The sequence below is a fragment of the Bufo gargarizans genome, chromosome 1 (genome assembly GCF_014858855.1).
Source record: "Bufo gargarizans isolate SCDJY-AF-19 chromosome 1, ASM1485885v1, whole genome shotgun sequence".
Lineage (NCBI taxonomy): Eukaryota > Metazoa > Chordata > Amphibia > Anura > Bufonidae > Bufo > Bufo gargarizans.
The window spans coordinates 669,267,507-669,285,219 of NC_058080.1; the positions used below are offsets into that span (position 1 = coordinate 669,267,507).

At 44.1% G+C, this 17,713-nt stretch overlaps 1 protein-coding gene across 1 annotated transcript in view; it reads right to left on the reverse strand.

Annotated features, from left to right (window-relative positions):
- Positions 1–17,713, reverse strand: part of WDR41 (WD repeat domain 41) — a 68,702-nt gene that overhangs the window by 12,393 nt on the left and 38,596 nt on the right. The window contains exons 7-8 of the mRNA XM_044276098.1: positions 9,927–9,989; positions 8,710–8,820 (exon numbers count right to left, since the gene is read on the reverse strand). Coding sequence (XP_044132033.1) covers positions 8,710–8,820; positions 9,927–9,989 — 174 coding nt within the window. The remainder of the gene's footprint in view (positions 1–8,709; positions 8,821–9,926; positions 9,990–17,713) is intronic.

Consider the following 17,713-nt stretch of genomic DNA (forward strand, 5'->3'; position numbering starts at 1 on the left):
TTCAAAAATGAAATCATTGTGTAAAACTTACATAAATAAAAAAAAGTATACATATTAGGTATCGTCGCGTCCGTATCAACCGGCTCTATAAAAATATCACATGACCTAACCCCTCAGGTGACCACCGTAAAAAAAAAAAAAAAAAAACGGTGTAAAAAAAGCTATTTTTTGTCATCTTACTTCACAAAAAGTGTAACAGCAAGCGATCAAAAAGGTCATATGCACCCCAAAATAGTGCCAATAAAACCGTAATCTCATCCCGCAAAAAATGAGACCCTACTTGAGATAATCGCCCAAAAACTGAAAAAACTATGGCTCTTAGACTATGGAGACACTAAAACTTTTTTTTGTTTTAAAAATTAATTCATTGTGTAAAACTTACATAAATAAAAAAAATTGTATACATATTAGGTATCGCCGCGTCCGTGACAACCTGCTCTATAAAATTACCACATGATCTAACCGGTCAGATGAATGTTGTAAATAACAAAAAAAGAAAAACTGTGCCAAAACAGCTATTTCTTGTTACCTTGCCGCACAAAAAGTGTAATATAGAGCAACCAAAAATCATATGTACCCTAAACTAGTACCAACAAAACTGCCACCTTATCCCATAGTTTCTAAAATGGGGTCACTTTTTTGGAGTTTCTACTCTAGGGGTGCATCAGGGGGGCTTCAAATGGGACATGGTGTCAATAAAACCAGTCCAGCAAAATCTGCCTTCCAAAAACCGTATGGCATTCCTTTCCTTCTGCGCCCTGCCGTGTGCCCGTACAGCAGTTTACGACCACATATGGGGTGTTTCTGTAAACTACAGAATCAGGGCCATAAATAATGAGTTTTGTTTTGCTGTTAACCCTTGCTTTGTAACTGGAAAAAAAATATTAAAATGGAAAATCTGCCAAAAAAGTGTAATTTTGAAATTGTATCTCTATTTTCCATTAAATCTTGTGCAACACCTAAAGGGTTAACAAACTTTGTAAAATCAGTTTTGAATACCTTGAGGGGTGTAGTTTCTTAGATGGGGTCACTTTTATGGAGTTTCTACTCTAGGGGTGCATCAGGGGGCTTCAAATGGGACATGGTGTCAAAAAAACAGTCCAGCAAAACCTGCCTTCCAAAAACCATATGGCGCACCTTTCACTCTACGCCCCGCTGTGTGGCCGTACAGTAGTTTACGGCCACATATAGGGTGTTTCTGTAAACGGCAGAGTCAGGGCAATAAAGATACAGTCTTGTTTGGCTGTTAACCCTTGCTTTGTTAGTGGAAAAAATGGGTTAAAATGGAAAATTAGCCAAAAAAATGAAATTCTCAAATTTCATCCCCATTTGCCACTAACTCTTGTGCAACATCTAAAGGGTTAACGAAGTTTGTAAAATCAGTTTTGAATACCTTGAGGGGTGTAGTTTATAGAATGGGGTCATTTTTGGGTGGTTTCTATTATGTAAGCCTCGCAAAGTGACTTCAGAGCTGTAGTGGTCCCTAAAAATTTGGTTTCTGTAAATTTCTGAAAAACTTCTAAGCCTTGTAACATCCCCAAAAAATAAAATATCATTCCCAAAATAATTCAAACATGAAGTAGACATATGGGGAATGTAAAGGCATCACAATTTTTAGGGGTATTACTATGTATTACAGAAGTAGAGAAACTGAAACTTTGAAATTTACAAATTTTTCCAAATTTTTGTTAAATTAGGTATTTTTTGGTGCAAAAAAAAATATTTTTTTTTTTACTTCATTTTACCAGTGTCATGAAGTACAATATGTGACAAAAAAAAACTATCTCAGAACGGCCTGGATAAGTCAAAGCATTTTAAAGTTATCAGCACTTAAAGTGACTCTGGTCAGATTTGCAAAAAATGGCCTGGTCCTAAGGTGTAAAAAGGCTGTGTCCTAAAGGGGTTGTACAAGATTATAAAAAAGAAGGATCAGCTTATTTTTTTTTTCCTTCAGAACAGTGCAGTTCTTGTCAATGCAGCTCATCCCCCTACTCAAATAAAAATTGTTTTTCTCACTCGTATCATTGGGGGACACAGAAGACCATGGGTATAGCTGCTGCCACTAGGAGGAGACACTAAGCAAAAAAAAAAATGTTAGCTCCTCCTCTCTGCTATATCCCTCCTGCAGACACTGAGCTGATCAGTTTTAGCTTAGTGTCTGTAGGAGGCAGACCTCCGTGCTTTGCAGGTCTGCTGATTTTTTATTTTTTTTATATTTACATTTTCTCTTTTTCTTTCCTTTAGTTCGGCTGATGGCAGGCTCCAAGCTGCCCGTGTTCCCACCCAAGAGACGGGAGTCCAGGGGCTCCCCAAGCCCGCTGTTCGTTCCCGGGCTCCAGAAGGCAAGGAGGACCCGAGGTTCCTGAAGCCTCTGTATCCCGCCAGCTTTCGGTTCACCAGGTCCGGCCTCCACCAAGTCCCCTCTGTTACCAGTGTAGCTACCCTCACCAAGGGGGTAACACAACAAAGCTGGGGACCTGGCTGAAACCAGGGGGCAGAAAACACCAGACAGGCGAGTATTCTCTCAGTGCCAAAGGCCCCATTCCTCCTCCCTCCTCCATCTCAGGTTTTACCATGTGAATATTCCCCAAGGAAGGCTGCTTACCTCCACCTGAGGCCTCAGTTTCGGCAGGCGTCCCTCCCCTGGCGGGGGAGGGGAGACTTCATGTCAGGCCACCTTCTGCTTACTCCCAGAGATGCAAGCAGAAGGTAGCATAATTGGGTGAGCGCCTCCTGAGAGCTTGGTCCAACTCACCCCCTTGGTATGGAGAGGCAGGACCTCAAAAGCCATTGGAGTAGCTGTAGGAAAAAGGCTACTCAGCTGAAACATTGCACATGCATTAAGTAAAAAACAACAACAAAAAAAAAATAAAAAAATACCCCTGACTTGGCTTTAATCCCCACCAGCTGCCCAATAAGCTCCGTCCCTGCCTTCTGCCTAACCCCTTCATTACCTTCCTTCCACAGGCGGAGTAATTGCCCTTGCGCTGGATACCATACGGCCTGTAGCATTACCCTCCTTCCACAGGCGGTGTACTTGCTCTTCCACTGGATACTGTACAGCCCATGCCATTACCATCCTTCCGTAGGAGGAGTAATTGCACCCCCGCTGGGTTCTGTATGGCCTGTAGCATTGCCCTCCTTCCTTAGGCGAAGTAATTGCACTTCCACTGGGTACTGTAGGGCCCTTAGCATTATATTTTTTCCATTTTTTCCAAGTATTCCTCTATCGACGGAGTGTTTACATTCCCTTGGTTTCTATATGTCCGGCAGCATTGCCCGCTTTCCATGGGCGGAATATTTATACCACCACTGGATACCGTACATCCGGTAGTATTACCCTCCTTCAGTAGTGGGAGTATTTGCACTTACTCTGGGTACTGTACATTCTGTAGCATTACCCTCCTTCCCTAGAGTATTTGTACTACCACTGGATCCTGTACAGACGATCACATTACCCTTCTTCCTTAGACTGAGTAATTGCACTTCAACTGGATATTATACGTCCTGTTGCATTGCTCCCTACACAGGCGGAGTGATTGCATTAATGCTGGATGTCATCCGTCCTGTCGGTTTCCACCCTTATATAGGTGGTTTTGTTGCACCTCAGTCGCATACTGTAGATCCTGTAGCATTATCCTGCTTCTATAGAGTAATTGCACAATCACTGGATCCTGGACAGACTGTCGCATTACCCTCCTTCCTTAGGTCCCTTTCACACGAGCGTGATTTCCGCGCGGGTGCAGTGCGTGACGTGAACGCATAGCACCCGCACTGAATCCTGACCCATTTATTTCAATGGGGCTGTGTACATGAGCGTCTTTTTTCACGCATCAGTTCTGCAATGCTTTGAAATCGCAGCATGTTCTATATTCTGCGTTTGTAACGCAGGACAGGCCCCATAGAAGTGAATGGGGCTGCGTGAAAAACGCATTGCATCCGCAAGCAAGTGCGGGTGCGATGCGTTTTTCACTGATGGTTGCTAAGAGACGTTGTTTGTAAACATTCCGTTTTTTATCACGCGCGTGAAAAACGCATCAAAACGCATTGCACCCACGCGGAAAAAACTGAACAACTAAACGCAATCGCAGACAAAACGGACTTGTTTTAGTGCCAAAATCGCAGCATTTTCACTGAACGCATCCGGATCAAATCCGTCACGCCCGTGTGAAACCAGCCTAAGGCGGAGTATTGAACTTCCACCGGATACCATACGTCTGGTTGCATTAACCCCCTCCGCAGGCTGAGCAATTACTCTCATACTGCATATCAGCTATCCTTTTTGTTTTCCCCCTTCTATTGGGGGATTAGTTGCACCACAATTGCATGCTATAGATCCTGTAGCATTACCCTCCCCCCATTGACGGAGTAGTTGCACAACCAGTGGTGCTTGCACTACCAGAGGACCCTGTGTATCTTTTCAGTTCCCCTCTTTCAGTCAGCGGAGTAATTACACTACCACTGGAAACTGTTCCTCCTATTACATTATCAGTCTTTCTCGGATAGAGTAATTGCTTCGACATTGTCTACCACGACTACTCATTTGTTCCTTGTTGAATGGCATCCCGTTCCACGAGTGGCCTATTGGCTAGACACGGTACCTACAATCGCCTTATCCCCCATCATAGGTGGTATTTTGGCACTCCTGCTGGATACTGTGACTGTTTCACACTACCCCCTTCCTCAGGTAGTCTTAGTTTGGATTGGTGTCTGGCGCCTACGTGGCAGCCTTGGTCGGCCTGTAGCTCTAACAGGCCGTTGGTATACCTCATACCTTTTCTCGTGCCTTGAGTCTCTGTGAGGGACAATCTCAATCTCATTTGGTTGATTGTCATTGGCACGCCCATCGTCCACACTCCTTCCGTAGGTGGAACGTCTGCTCTGATTGCCAGTTTTCTTCCTTCTCAGGTGGAGTGTTGCGCTAGCACCAATTCTTGGTGGCTATTGCTGTTGTCCTCATTTTCAGGTGGAATCTCTCCCCTGACCCTAGAGGCCATGGTTGATGCTATCGCCTCCCCCCTGTGAGGCAGTCTTTGCACTGCCCATAGATATTCTGGCTACTCCGGTTCCGTGGCTACTACTGCATGAATCCTTCCCAGGGGGAATTTTTGCGTTCATCCTTCAACTGCGGCTTACATGACGCATAGGCGGGAGACACTACATTTATGGTTTTCTCCTCATCCCCTTCCTCCATGTGGAGTATCGGCCCTGGCATTCCAGCGGCATCTACACAGCATTCCTCCTGGTGCCTTCTCACTAGTTGCAGTTGTGATCATGTCTATATTTCCTTCTTCCACAGGGGGCACTTTGCTTATGTTCTTCTGGGCATTAGTAAGTTTTCTGTACCTGGTATAACCTACCGATTTCTATAGAGCTGGCTTAGCGCCTTGTTCCCTTTACATGTACCGCATTGACTCTACATTCTACTACGGTGACAGCATCAATGTTCCCTCCGTGTCGAGTTTGGGTATGCACTTATTCAGTTTGCATATGCGAGTTTTCTACATGGCTCCCCTCACCGGGTCGAGCGGTCGTAATGCCCTTGTTGTCACCCCTAAGTGCTGGTTTTCTACTAAGCTGCATCAGCTGCTTCTACTTCTCCCCTTCCGCAGGGCAAGTAGTTGCGCTCCCCCACATACTGTTACTGCCTGCTCGGCCAGTGTTCATAGCTATTGGGTTCTTGTATGCCTCCTTTCTGCTGTGGGGTGCCTGCGCGGGTAGTGTTGGTTCTGTTACCATTTTTTTTCTTAGACTTTGTGGCGTTTGCGTCCCTTCCTGGCGCAATATTTTTCCTATCTCTGGTTAACATAGAATGTGTCGGCAGATAAGAACCATTTGGCCCATCTAGTCTGCCCAATATACTGAATACTATGAATAGCCCCTGGCCCTATCTTATATGAAGGATGGCCTTAAGCCTATCCCATGCATGCTTAAACTCCTTCACTGTATTTGCAGCTACCACTTCTGCAGGAAGGCTATTCCATGCATCCACTACTCCCTCAGTAAAGTAATACTTCCTGATATTACTTTTAAACCTTTGCCCCTCTAATTTAAAACTATGTCCTCTTGTAGCAGTTTTTCTTCTTTTAAATATTCTCTCCTTATTTACCTTGTTGATTGGTTCCTGTCTGCAGCTTTTGATTAGGTCTGTCAGGTCAGGCAGCCTTCAGTGGAGTATCAGACGGCTTCTCTCCTCTCTTGTTCTGGAATTTTTTCTTGTGGGCCATTCTCATGCCTGACTTCCAGATTCTCTAGCACTGACTTGTTCGTCATGGTATCCAGACGCCATTTTCAGTTCGTCTTCTTCCTCTGGATCCAGGCTACATATTTATCTGCTGTATCTTCCGCAATCGCTTAGTTGCTTTTAGGGACTGTCTTGTCTTCATTCTTGTCCACATTGTGGATATTCTGTGTGCTCTCCACTTCTTCTGAAGTATCCTAAGCCATGAATTATATTCCCTAGGCTGTTCTTTCTTCTGCCCAGCCGGAGCCTCTGCGTATTCAACCGCTCTCTGGCTGCCCTTCCGGGGAATGGGTCTTCCTGTCCCTTTACAGGGTTCCTGGTGTGTCTTTCCCCCGCATTTCTGTGCGGGGCCTTATGACCGGCCTTGGATTCGTTCTGTTTTTGTTCCCTCCCCATGTTACTACTCTTTAACATTCCATGGTCTTCTGTGTCCCCCAATGATACGAGCAAGAAAATAGGATTTTTGGTACTTACCTGTAAAATCCTTTTCTCGCCGAGTTCATTGGGGGACACAGCTCCCACCCTGTTTGTACATTGATAGTTCTGCTATATGGGTCCTTCTGGTTCTTGATGATGACCCATCTCCGGGTTTTTTATCCTTTTTATTGTGTTCTGTTGGTTTCTCCTGGCTGCTCCTACTGCTTTTGTACAAACTGATTAGCTCAGTGTCTGCCGGAGGGGTATAGCTGAGAGGAGGAGCTAACACTTTTTTTGCTTAGTGACGCCTCCTAGTGGCAGCAGCTATACCCATGGACTTCTGTGTCCTCCAATGAACTCAGCGAGGAAAGGATTTTACAGGTAAGCACAAAAAATCCTATTTTACCAAATTGCGGTAGCGACATCTAGTGGCAAATGTGAAAACTACAGAATTTCATCTGTTTACACAAAAAGACTCCATGAAATACAAAACACAATAAAAAATAATTCCTGCAGAAAAATATAGTTTAAAAAAAACATTTTACCATTTTTTGTGGTAATAGGGTCCTTTTATTTGCAGCAATTCTAGGCCTCCTTTAAGTCCTCCTCTTGAAATAAAGCGCACATTTAACTGCAACGGATACTTCTGACACTCTGGAAACGCTGGGCGAAACTTTACTACTAGTCACTAATCACTATAATATCCTGTCATGCTTACTCTATATTACCTGAAAGATTTTACAACGTAACTTGATTGCTCTTGTCCGTTAATGGTGCTTCCATAAAATTTATGCTTTATTAGTGCATAAATGTTTGCATAATATATTAACGCACTGTGCTTGCTGGTAAAGTCGCTATTGCACAAATATATTTTGGGTGACTATAAAATGTTAACTATTCAGCACAGATTATAGACACGAATGGGCTGCACATAAACATGGACTGATCACTATTGCACAATGGAGAATAGCTTGAAATACGCAAGTAAAGCTTTGGAGTCACTTGAATATATAGGACAAGTGCAGGAACAGCAATCCCTTTATGAACAGGAATTTAGACATCGAGCAGCTGCTCCCTGGACACAGGAGAAACAGGATCCATACATGTCATCTGTATTCTGCGAATAGCACCAGTGAAATTCCCCTGCTTATACTCTCCTATTAAGGGAGGGATTTAAAGGCTATGGACACCTTTAGGGGCAATTTGTATTATTGCATTCAACTCATTTAGGATTAAAACATGTTTCAATTGGTCTTTATTAAAAAATGTTCAGCTTTTTTTTTTTCTTTCTACAGCTTTCAGTTACTGTGTGTTGGTCTCTGCTTCAAGGGAACTGTTCTGTCTGATCTCGTAAAAGCTCAAACACGCCTTATAGCTAAATGAGTGTTTATGAGCTGTCAGAAGTTCAGAGATAAGGGCTACAGATTGAGCTGTCATAGCAGCTCTCTGATGGATTCAGTGTAAAACAGAAAACCTGCTAGTCTGCAAATGCACTGAAATTAAAGGCTATAGAAGAAAAACTGCTGACATCTTTTAATAAAGAGCAATTCAAAAAATGACTGAGCCCAAAATTAGTAGAATGCAATAATAAAAAAATATATATAGCCTTTAAAGTACCACTATCTATGTGCAATAAATAACTGCTTATAACACAATTCCCAATAAACCAGTAAAAGTTATATTCATCGTGGCCATTTACAGCATATCCACAGGGGATCAAGGGGTGGGCCAAACTTACATGAGACATTGTCTATGGGAATAGCTGAACACTGCCATAAATGCCCACGATGGACATAACCATTTAAAAGAAACATTATATAAAATAGATTTAAGTGAAAAAGTGAATTCTATATTTTAGTAATTGATATAAATAGTAGCAGATATGATTGTATATTTTTAAGCACTGATGTTCATTTGGGTCATTTTTCTGTGCACCGAAGAAGTACACATCTATATAAATGCATACAGCATGCCTGAGAGTTTCTTCAATCAGAAAGTCAAACATACAGAAGTCTAAAGAAAAGACACCTCAATACGACAATTCTTACCGTTCACATTTGCAAGTGTTCGAATAACATCTTGGTGAGTAGAAAGACATCTGACTTCAGAAATGCTCCACTTGTCAGACCCTGCAGCTCCTGCTCCAAGTTTATAGATACCTATTAAAAGCAAGACCAGCAGTGAAATGGTTATTCCCACATTATAAGTTATGCCTTCACTTTATGATCGGTGGGGTCCAATCCTAAGAATCAGCACTATGGCCTAGATCTATCGTTTCCCTGAATGGCAGCATCTTCGTCACCCGCTGTGTAAGGCTACAGCACTACAGCTCTAGTCAAGGGAATATGACAGGCTGAAGTTCTCTGGACAACTAGGTGGCCAGGATGCATGGAAAAAAGATTGATGAACTATCCTCAGGATAGGAGATCAATATCAGATTGGTGGGGTTCCAACACCCGAGACCTCCACCGATCACCTGTCACATGTTGTCACAGTACATTGGTCACATGACCTAGCTGCAGCTACAATACCAAGCATAACTGCTATGTATGGTGCTGTTCTTGGTGAGCTGCGTGTAGCCCGCCACACTCACGAGAGCTCTGGTGAGCATGGTGGCTCCCTGGAACAGCTAATCAGTGGGAGTGCCAGTACTTAGATTCCTGCTGATGTAATAATGATGACCTATCCTGATGATAGGTCATCATAAGCATTACCTGAGTAACCCCTTTAAAAGGGTTTTTCCAGGAGTACCATATTGATGACCCATCCTTAGGATAGGTCATCCATATCAGATCGGTGGGAGTCCAAACCCCCACCGATCAGCTTTTTGAAAGGGATGCAGCGCTTGGACAAGCTGTGCAGCCTCCTTGCAGCACACATCGTATAGTGGCTGCACTTATTACAGCCCAGGCCCATTCACTTGAATGGGAAGGAGCTGTCATGTGACCAATGATTGTGACATTACTGGCCTAAGAAATGGTTGCGGTGCTCATCAAAGCGTTGCAGCATCTTCAAATAGCTGATTGCAGGGGTGCCGGGAGTCAGACTCCCATCAATCTGATGTTGATGACCTTTTGCTCCCAGAAAACACCGTTAGTAACCAGTTTACTCCCCTGCTGACACCCTTTGCTTTTCTGTTTAATCAATAATTTAGAATTCAATACATTTCTATTAGATATAAAATTATTCTGTAGTTGTGGCTTTCCTATAGAAGGATATAGTTATAAAGACAGCTCTTACTTAGTGATAAGAAGGATAAACTTACGCAAATCTCTTCCGACTGCGGCAGCCACGCAGTTCTTAGGTAGTTCAACCAGTGCTGCAATGCCTTAGAAGAAAAACAGATCCATTTCATAATTGTATAAATTAGGTATTTAAACCATGTAATACAACTTACAGTATTGTTAAATTAAACAAACAACCCACAAAAATACAGAGATTAAAAGGTGCATATATAGTGCGTCTGGGTATTTGGTCTAATTACCATAAACTGATCTCTAGATTGAAAGGGATTTCGCAGGGACTACTTTTTCTTTATAAAATCGGACATAATGTGTTAAAAATAAAAAACAAACAATCACAACTCCCCTCCATTAAAGTTCTGACGCTGCCATTCTGATGCTGCTCCGGTACCGGCTCAGCTCCACCTCATGGTCCAGGGCTCAACACACAGGAAAAGGCTTGAGCTACCTGCTGAGCCAATCACTGGCTGCAGTGGTGACCTGCTTCAGTCAGTGACTACTTGAGAAGGCAGACCAAGCCATTTCCTGTGTGTCGAGCCCAGAAACAGGACAGCAAGACCAGTGGGGACATATGCAGTGTTGCAATGGCAGGGGTGGGGTATCGGTGCAGATGAATATTGATCGTTTGTTCATTTTAAGCCATTTTGCCTTATTTTATAAAGAAAAGCATTGCCTGAAAACCACATTCTAAGGAATTTATGCACCAATAAGTTACTATTTATTTACTGGTGCAATGAGTTGCTTCTCATTTCTTAAACAACCATGTCAAAAGACATCTCGTGGTCATGGAAAAGAGGTTAGTCTGTCTGAGAAGGGTCAAATCATTGGCATGCATCAAGCAGAGAATACATCTAAGGAGATTGCAGAAACTACTAAAATTGGGTTAAGAAGCATTATTAAAAACTGGAAGGATAGTGGGGACCCATCGTATTCGAGGAAGAAATGTAGCGGGAAAAAAAAAAATCCTGAATGATCGTGATCGGCGATCACTTAAACGTTTGGTGAAATCAAATAGAAGAAAAACAACAGTAGAACTCAGGGCTATGTTTAATAGTGAAAGTAAGAGCATTTCCACACGCACAAGGCAAAGGGAACGCAAGGGATTTCGACTGAACAGCTGTGTAGCCATAAGAAAACCACTAATCAGTGAGGCAAACCAGAAAATTTTTTGTTAGGGAGCATAAAGATTGGACTCTGGAGCAATGGAAGAAGGTCATGTGGTCTGATGAGTCCAGATTTACCCTGTTCCAGAGTGATCGGCGCATCAGGGTAAGAAGAGAGGCAGATGAAGTGATGCACCCATCGTGCCTACTGTACAAGCCTGTGGGGGCAGTGCTATGATCTGGGGTTGCTGCAGTTGGCCAGGTCTAAGTTCAGCAACAGTATGTGCTCCAAGAAAGAGGTCAGCTGACTACCTGAACATACTGAATGACCAGGTTATTCCATCAATGGATTTTTTCTTCCCTGATGGCGCGGGCATATTCCAAGATGACAATGTCAGGATTCATCGGGCTCAAATTGTGAAAGAGTGGTTCAGGGAGCAGGAGACATCATTTTCACACATGGATTGGCCACCACAGAATCCAGACATTAACCCCATTGAGAATCTTTGGGATGTGCTGGAGAAGGCTTTGTGCAGCAGTCAGACTCTACTATCATCAATGCAAGATCTTGGTGAAAAATTAATGCAACACTGGATGGAAATAAATCTTGTGATATTGCAGAAGCTTATCAAAACAATGCTACAGAGAATGCGTGCCGAGAGGGCTTTTTAGTCTTGTCGCCATTTGAGACTAGCTCTGAATACAGCGGCGGGGCACAGGAGATGATAGTTCTCTGCCCCGCCGCCGATGTTCTTCTCAGCAGCGCAGAGGAGGAGGAGTCTCTCCCTCCCCCTGTGCTGCCGCCGCCAATAAGAAGAGAGACAGGAGGAGGAGGGGAGGGTCTGTGGCCACTGCGCCACCAATGAAGATAACTGACCTGTTAATACAAATACAGGAGGCGGGTGCCGGAATCAAATAGCCAGCACCCGACCTCTATGACGGGGAGCGGCACCTGAGGGGTTAACTGCGGCTGATCGCAGCTCCCTGTCATAGAGGTCGGGTGCCGGCTATTTGATTCCGGCACCCGCCTCCTGTATTTCTATTAACAGGTCAGTTATCTTCATTGGTGGCGCAGTGCCCCTCCCACCCCCCAAACACCCCAGTATAATAAAAACATTGGTGGCGCAGTGCCAATGAGGGTTAAAAAAATAAAAATTAACTCACCTCCTCCAATTGATTGCGCAGCTGACGGTCTCCTGTTCTTTCTTCGGGATCTGTGGTGACGTCACTAAGCTCATCACATGGTCCATTACCATGGTGATGGATCATGTGATGTACCATGTGATGAACACAGTGATGTCACCACAGGTCCTTTGACAGGTCCTGAAGAAAGAACAGGAGACCGGCAGCTACGCGATCAATTGGAGGAGGTGAGTTATTTAATTTTTTTAACCCTCAATTGACCTTCTACTATGCATTCTGTATTAAAGAATGCTATTATTTTCCCTTATAACCATGTTATAAGGGAAAATAATACAGTGAATAGACTTTCATCCTAGAAACCATGCGTGAAAAATCGCACACCGCATCCTCACTTGCTTGCGATTTTCACGCAGCCCCATTAACTTCTATAGAGCATGCTGCGATTTTCACGCAACGCACAAGTGATGCGTGAAAATCATCGCTCATGTGCACAGCCCCAGAGGAGTGAATGGGTCCGGAAATCTCGCCCGTGTGAAAGGGGCCTAAGGGTGAATAGGACAAGGGGGCTAAGGGTTCCAGCCCCTAAGGGGGCTAATAGTAAGTTAAAAAAACAAACAAAAAAAACCACTAAGGCTACTTTCACACTTTGGGCAGTGTGATCTGGCATGCAGTTCTGTCGTCGGAATTGCCTGCCGGATTCGCCGATCTGGATGTGACTGAAAGCATTTGTGAGACGCATGCAAATCTGTCTCTCAAATGCATTGCAAGGACTGATCCGTCTCTCCGCTTGTCATGCGGACAGACGGATCCGTCTTGTATCTTTTTACACATTTTTACCGGTTGGTATTTTGAATGCCAGGTCTGGCACTAATACATTCCTATTGGGAAAAATGCCGGATGCGGCATTCAGGCTACGTTTTTATCTTTTGCCTAATCAGTCAAAATGACTGAACTGAAGACATCCTGATGCATCCTGAACGGATTACTCTCCATTCAGAATGCATGGGGATAAAACTGATCAGTTCTTTTCCTGTATAGAGCCCCTGTGACGGAACTCTATGCCGGAAATGAAAAATGCTAGTGTGAAAGTAACCTAAAATATTAAGTTTAAATCCCCCCTTTCCCAATTTTACATATAAAATATATAAACAATAAATAAACATATTACATAGCGCTGCGTCCAAAAAGTCCAAACTATTAAATTATGAAAAAAAATATCTCCTATGCAGTGAGCGCTGTAACAGACATAAATAAAAACCATGCGATTTGCCATTTTTTAGTCACCTTGTCACCCCAAAAAATAGGATAGGACTGTTCTATTATGGGCCAAACATTTCACGAAATGCATGTGGCTTTTTTTTTTTTAACCAAATCTCTTTTTATTGGTCATATCATGTGCAAACAAAAATGTACTGATACAAGAACCCTTTTACATCAATACACATACAGGGAGCTGCAAAAACAGCAAAAGTACAATACATCTTTTCAGGCACTTTCAGCAAGCTGCACATGGCAAAGATGAACAAATATACCCTCAAAGAGTGTAACACAGTAGACAGAAGTTAAGACAAACGAAAATGAAAAGGACTAGAAGACAGACAAAGGAGAAGAGGGGGGGGGGAGGGGGGGGGGGGGAAATGTAATGCTCTATCCGGCAGGATGTTTAAAGTTTACCCAGGGGCTCCATGTCTTCAGGAATTTAGCACGGGTATGCGACTCCCAATGGGCCAGTTCCTCAAACCTGTACAACTGATCTATTTTTCCCATCCACCTCATAACAGTAGGAGGTTCGGTTTGTCGCCATAGAAGGGGGATTAAGAGCTTGGCCGCTGTAATAAGTATAGTAGGCAAATCTGACTTAGCTGGGGTGATCGACGCGTTTGGGCACCAGAGTAAAATTAATTTGTGATCCAAGACAATGGAAGTGGAACAGATCTTGTTCAAATCATTCTCTATCTGCTTCCAATAGGGGCGAATACTAGGGCAACTCCACCATATGTGCGAGAGAGAGCCGATGCCCGCTCCACACCTCCAGCAGACCTCAGGAATTTCCGGATTAAGTTTATGAAGGAACTCTGGTGTTTTATACCAGCGGGTTAGCAATTTATACGAGTTCTCCTGAATTTTGATGCAACGGCTAAAGCCGTGTGAGTGGGTCAGTATAAAGGCTTTCTCTGGATCGGACAGCGTAAGGGATAATTCTTTCTCCCAGGAGCCTATAAAGTGGGGTTCAGAGTACGTAGAAGATAGTAATTCTCTATACATCACTGAGAAGGGTCTGCTGGAGGGTCGAGCGGCCCTCAGCCTCCGTTCCAACCAGGTGGGAGAAGCAAGGTGGGAGGTCTGCAACTTCAAAAGTTTAATGTCTCTCTTAAAGCTAAGGAGATGTAGAAATGCAATCGATTTAACCCTGGGCAATCCGAGTATCCCCTCCCAATCCAGCCCTCCCCCTGTGGACACCACCTCCTGTAAAGTATGATTTCTGAGCAAAGCCCATACTCCCGTAGCATTCGATACCTTAGGATAGATAAAGGACTGCAGGAGATGTAGCGGAAGGTCGGGGCTGGGGAAGTTAAGTGTCTTAGAGCCATATAGCAAAGACCAAGTGAGTAGCACCCCTCTCCACAATAATGGTAATTTAGAAGCCGTGGGGGGACAGGAACGAACACCCCACAATATTAACCTTTCACGGTCTGTAAGCAAAACTCGTTCCAAACGCGAACAAATACTTCCAGAGCGGTCTGAAAGAAGGTCCAAGCCTCTGCACATAAGATTTGCTTTATAGTACCCATGAACATCAGGTAATCCAAATCCCCCAAACCTCCTCTCCCTAGTCAGGATGGTGTAGGCTATTCTAGGGGACCGACCTCTCCAAAGAAAGAGGGACAACATCCGGCGAACCTCTATGAAGTAGGACTGCGGAATCCATATGGGTAATGTCTGTATAAGGTACAAGAACCTAGGAATTATATAAGTTTTTAGGTAGTTTTTCCTTCCTATCCAGGAGATAAATGGCATGTTTAAGGATTGTAATTGCGTCCTGACAGACTTCAGTAAATGCAGGTAGTTGGACGGGAACAGCTCCTTGGGATCCGCTGTGACACGAATGCCAAGAAATGGGATTTCTTTCGGGGCCCACTTGAAGGGGGTGGAGTTTTTCAGGTGTTGCACCACATTAGAAGGGCAGGAAATATTAAGGGCCATGGATTTGGAGTAATTAATCTTAAAATTGGAAACAAACCCAAACTCTTCAAAAATAGCAAGTAATTTGGGGAAAGACGTCTTAGGGTTTGAGGTCATCACCAGTAGATCGTCCGCAAAGGCAGCAGTCAGGTGTCTCTGAGATCCTATGGTAATTCCCTCAATCCCAGACGATTGGCGAATTTTGCTCAAAAGCGTCTCCATCACCATTACAAATATTGCTGGAGAGAGTGGGCATCCCTGGCGTGTGCCATTTGTAATGCCAAATGATGGGGAAAGGGTCCCGTTGACTTTGACCCTGGCAGAGGGGGCCAAATATAGTGAGAACACAGCAGAAATAAATTGCTCCGGTATTCCAAATTTAGCCATTGTTTTAGACATGAAGGGCCAGCTCACCCTGTCAAAAGCTTTTTCCGCATCAGTGCTCAATAACGCTACCGGCACCGCCTTAGCCCTCGCCCAAGACATCAGATGCAATAGACGGATGGTGTTCTCCGTGCCCCGTCTGCCAGGAACAAAGCCAACCTGCTCACCATAGATTATATCTGGGAGTATCTGTTGAAGACGCTGAGCCAATATTTTCGCCCACCATTTGACATCCACATTCAATAGTGAGATGGGCCTGTAGCTGCCGCATTCAAGGGGATCTTTATTCTCTTTAGGGAGAATGGTTACATGGGCCATCAGGGATTGTGAGGGTAAAGAACCGCCCTGTAGTAGATAGTTGCATAAGGAGTTAAAGTAGGGAAGGAGTGTGTCCTTAAAGGTTTTATAGTATGCAATGTTTAGGCCATCGGGGCCGGGACTTTTACCAGATGGGATAGAAGATAAGACTTTCAATATCTCTTCATCTGTAATCGGGGATGTGAGTTGGGAAACCTGAGAGGGGTTCAGTGATGGGAGATTAATGGAGTTAAGGAAAGCGTCTGATGCCTTGGCAATCATATCAGGAGTAGCCTGGTTCGGGGGGGGTAAGTTATATAAACCGGAATAAAAGGCGCAAAAAGCTTTCGCTATTTCAGGAGTGGTTTTACATTTGATACCTGCTGCGTCATTAATGGCAGGAATAAAGGAGTCTGTCTGCTGCTTCTTACTGAGCGCTGTCATTAGCTTATTTCCTTTGTCGCCATGGGCGTAGGCTTTAAACTTCGCTCTGAACAGTAATTTGGCAGAGGTGACATTCAAAAGATTCTTTAAATCATTTCTAGCGTCACACAATTCCGCAGCTACTCGGGAGGCCTGAGACTGCTTGTGTGAGAGTTCAAGGGCCGAAATACGGGACACTAACAGGTTTTGGGCCTGGGAACGCTTCTTCCTGATATGAGAGCCAAGTGCAATCAGTTCCCCCCTAATCACAGCCTTGTGCGTCTCCCAAATAATGGGGATAGCTGGAGCAGATGGGCCGGATGCATTTATCTTAAAAAACTCTGCCAGTAAAGCTGACAATTTGGAAACACTGTCAGGGTCCTGAATAAGTGTGTCATTCAGTCGCCATGTCCAGTCTTTCTTTGGGAGGTCGGTCAGATATAAGGTCAGGGAGATTGGAGCATGATCAGACAGTACAATGTTCCCAATTTTAGCACCAGAAACCAGCGAGGCATTAGCTGATGAAAGAAAAAGGTAATCAATCCTATGGTACGATGTTTTGGCAGGAGAATAGAAGGAATAATCCCTTCCAGAGGGATTCAATGTGCGCCACACATCCATTACTCCCAGCCTCCTCAAAGAAATCTTGAGACGCCTCAAGAGTCTGTGCGTAATGGATGACCTGCCTGCGGATGAGTCTAGAGACGGTTCAAGGGCCACATTAAAATCCCCCCCCAAAATAAGCATTCCCTCTTTAAAGGCACTCAACTGCTTGAGGGTCTGAACGAGCCATGGGACCTGACCCCTATTAGGGGCATAAACATTCGCCAGGGTAACAGAGGAGCCAGCAATCAGGCCCTTGAGGAACAAAAAACGCCCCTCAGGATCCGTGGAATTCGCAGTAACCTGAAACGGAAGATTTTTGTGCACTGCAATGCTGACCCCCCTGCTAGCCGAGGAATGGGTGCTGTGAAACCACTGAGAGAATTTTGCAGTAGATAATTTTGGGACCTTCCCAGTTTTAAAATGTGTTTCCTGCAAGTAAACTATAGAAGTTTTATCTTTTTGCAAAAGCGACAGTACCTGAGATCTCTTACATGGCTCGTTCAGACCCCGGGCATTCAGTGAGGATACGACAAAGGTAGTCATGACAACCTAATATAGAATGGAGAAAAAGCATATGCCACCTGAGAATCACATAATGCAATTACACAATAACACGTGGAAGAGCATGGAAGGAGGACAAGAGGAAAGGAGACAGACGAACAGACTGGGGG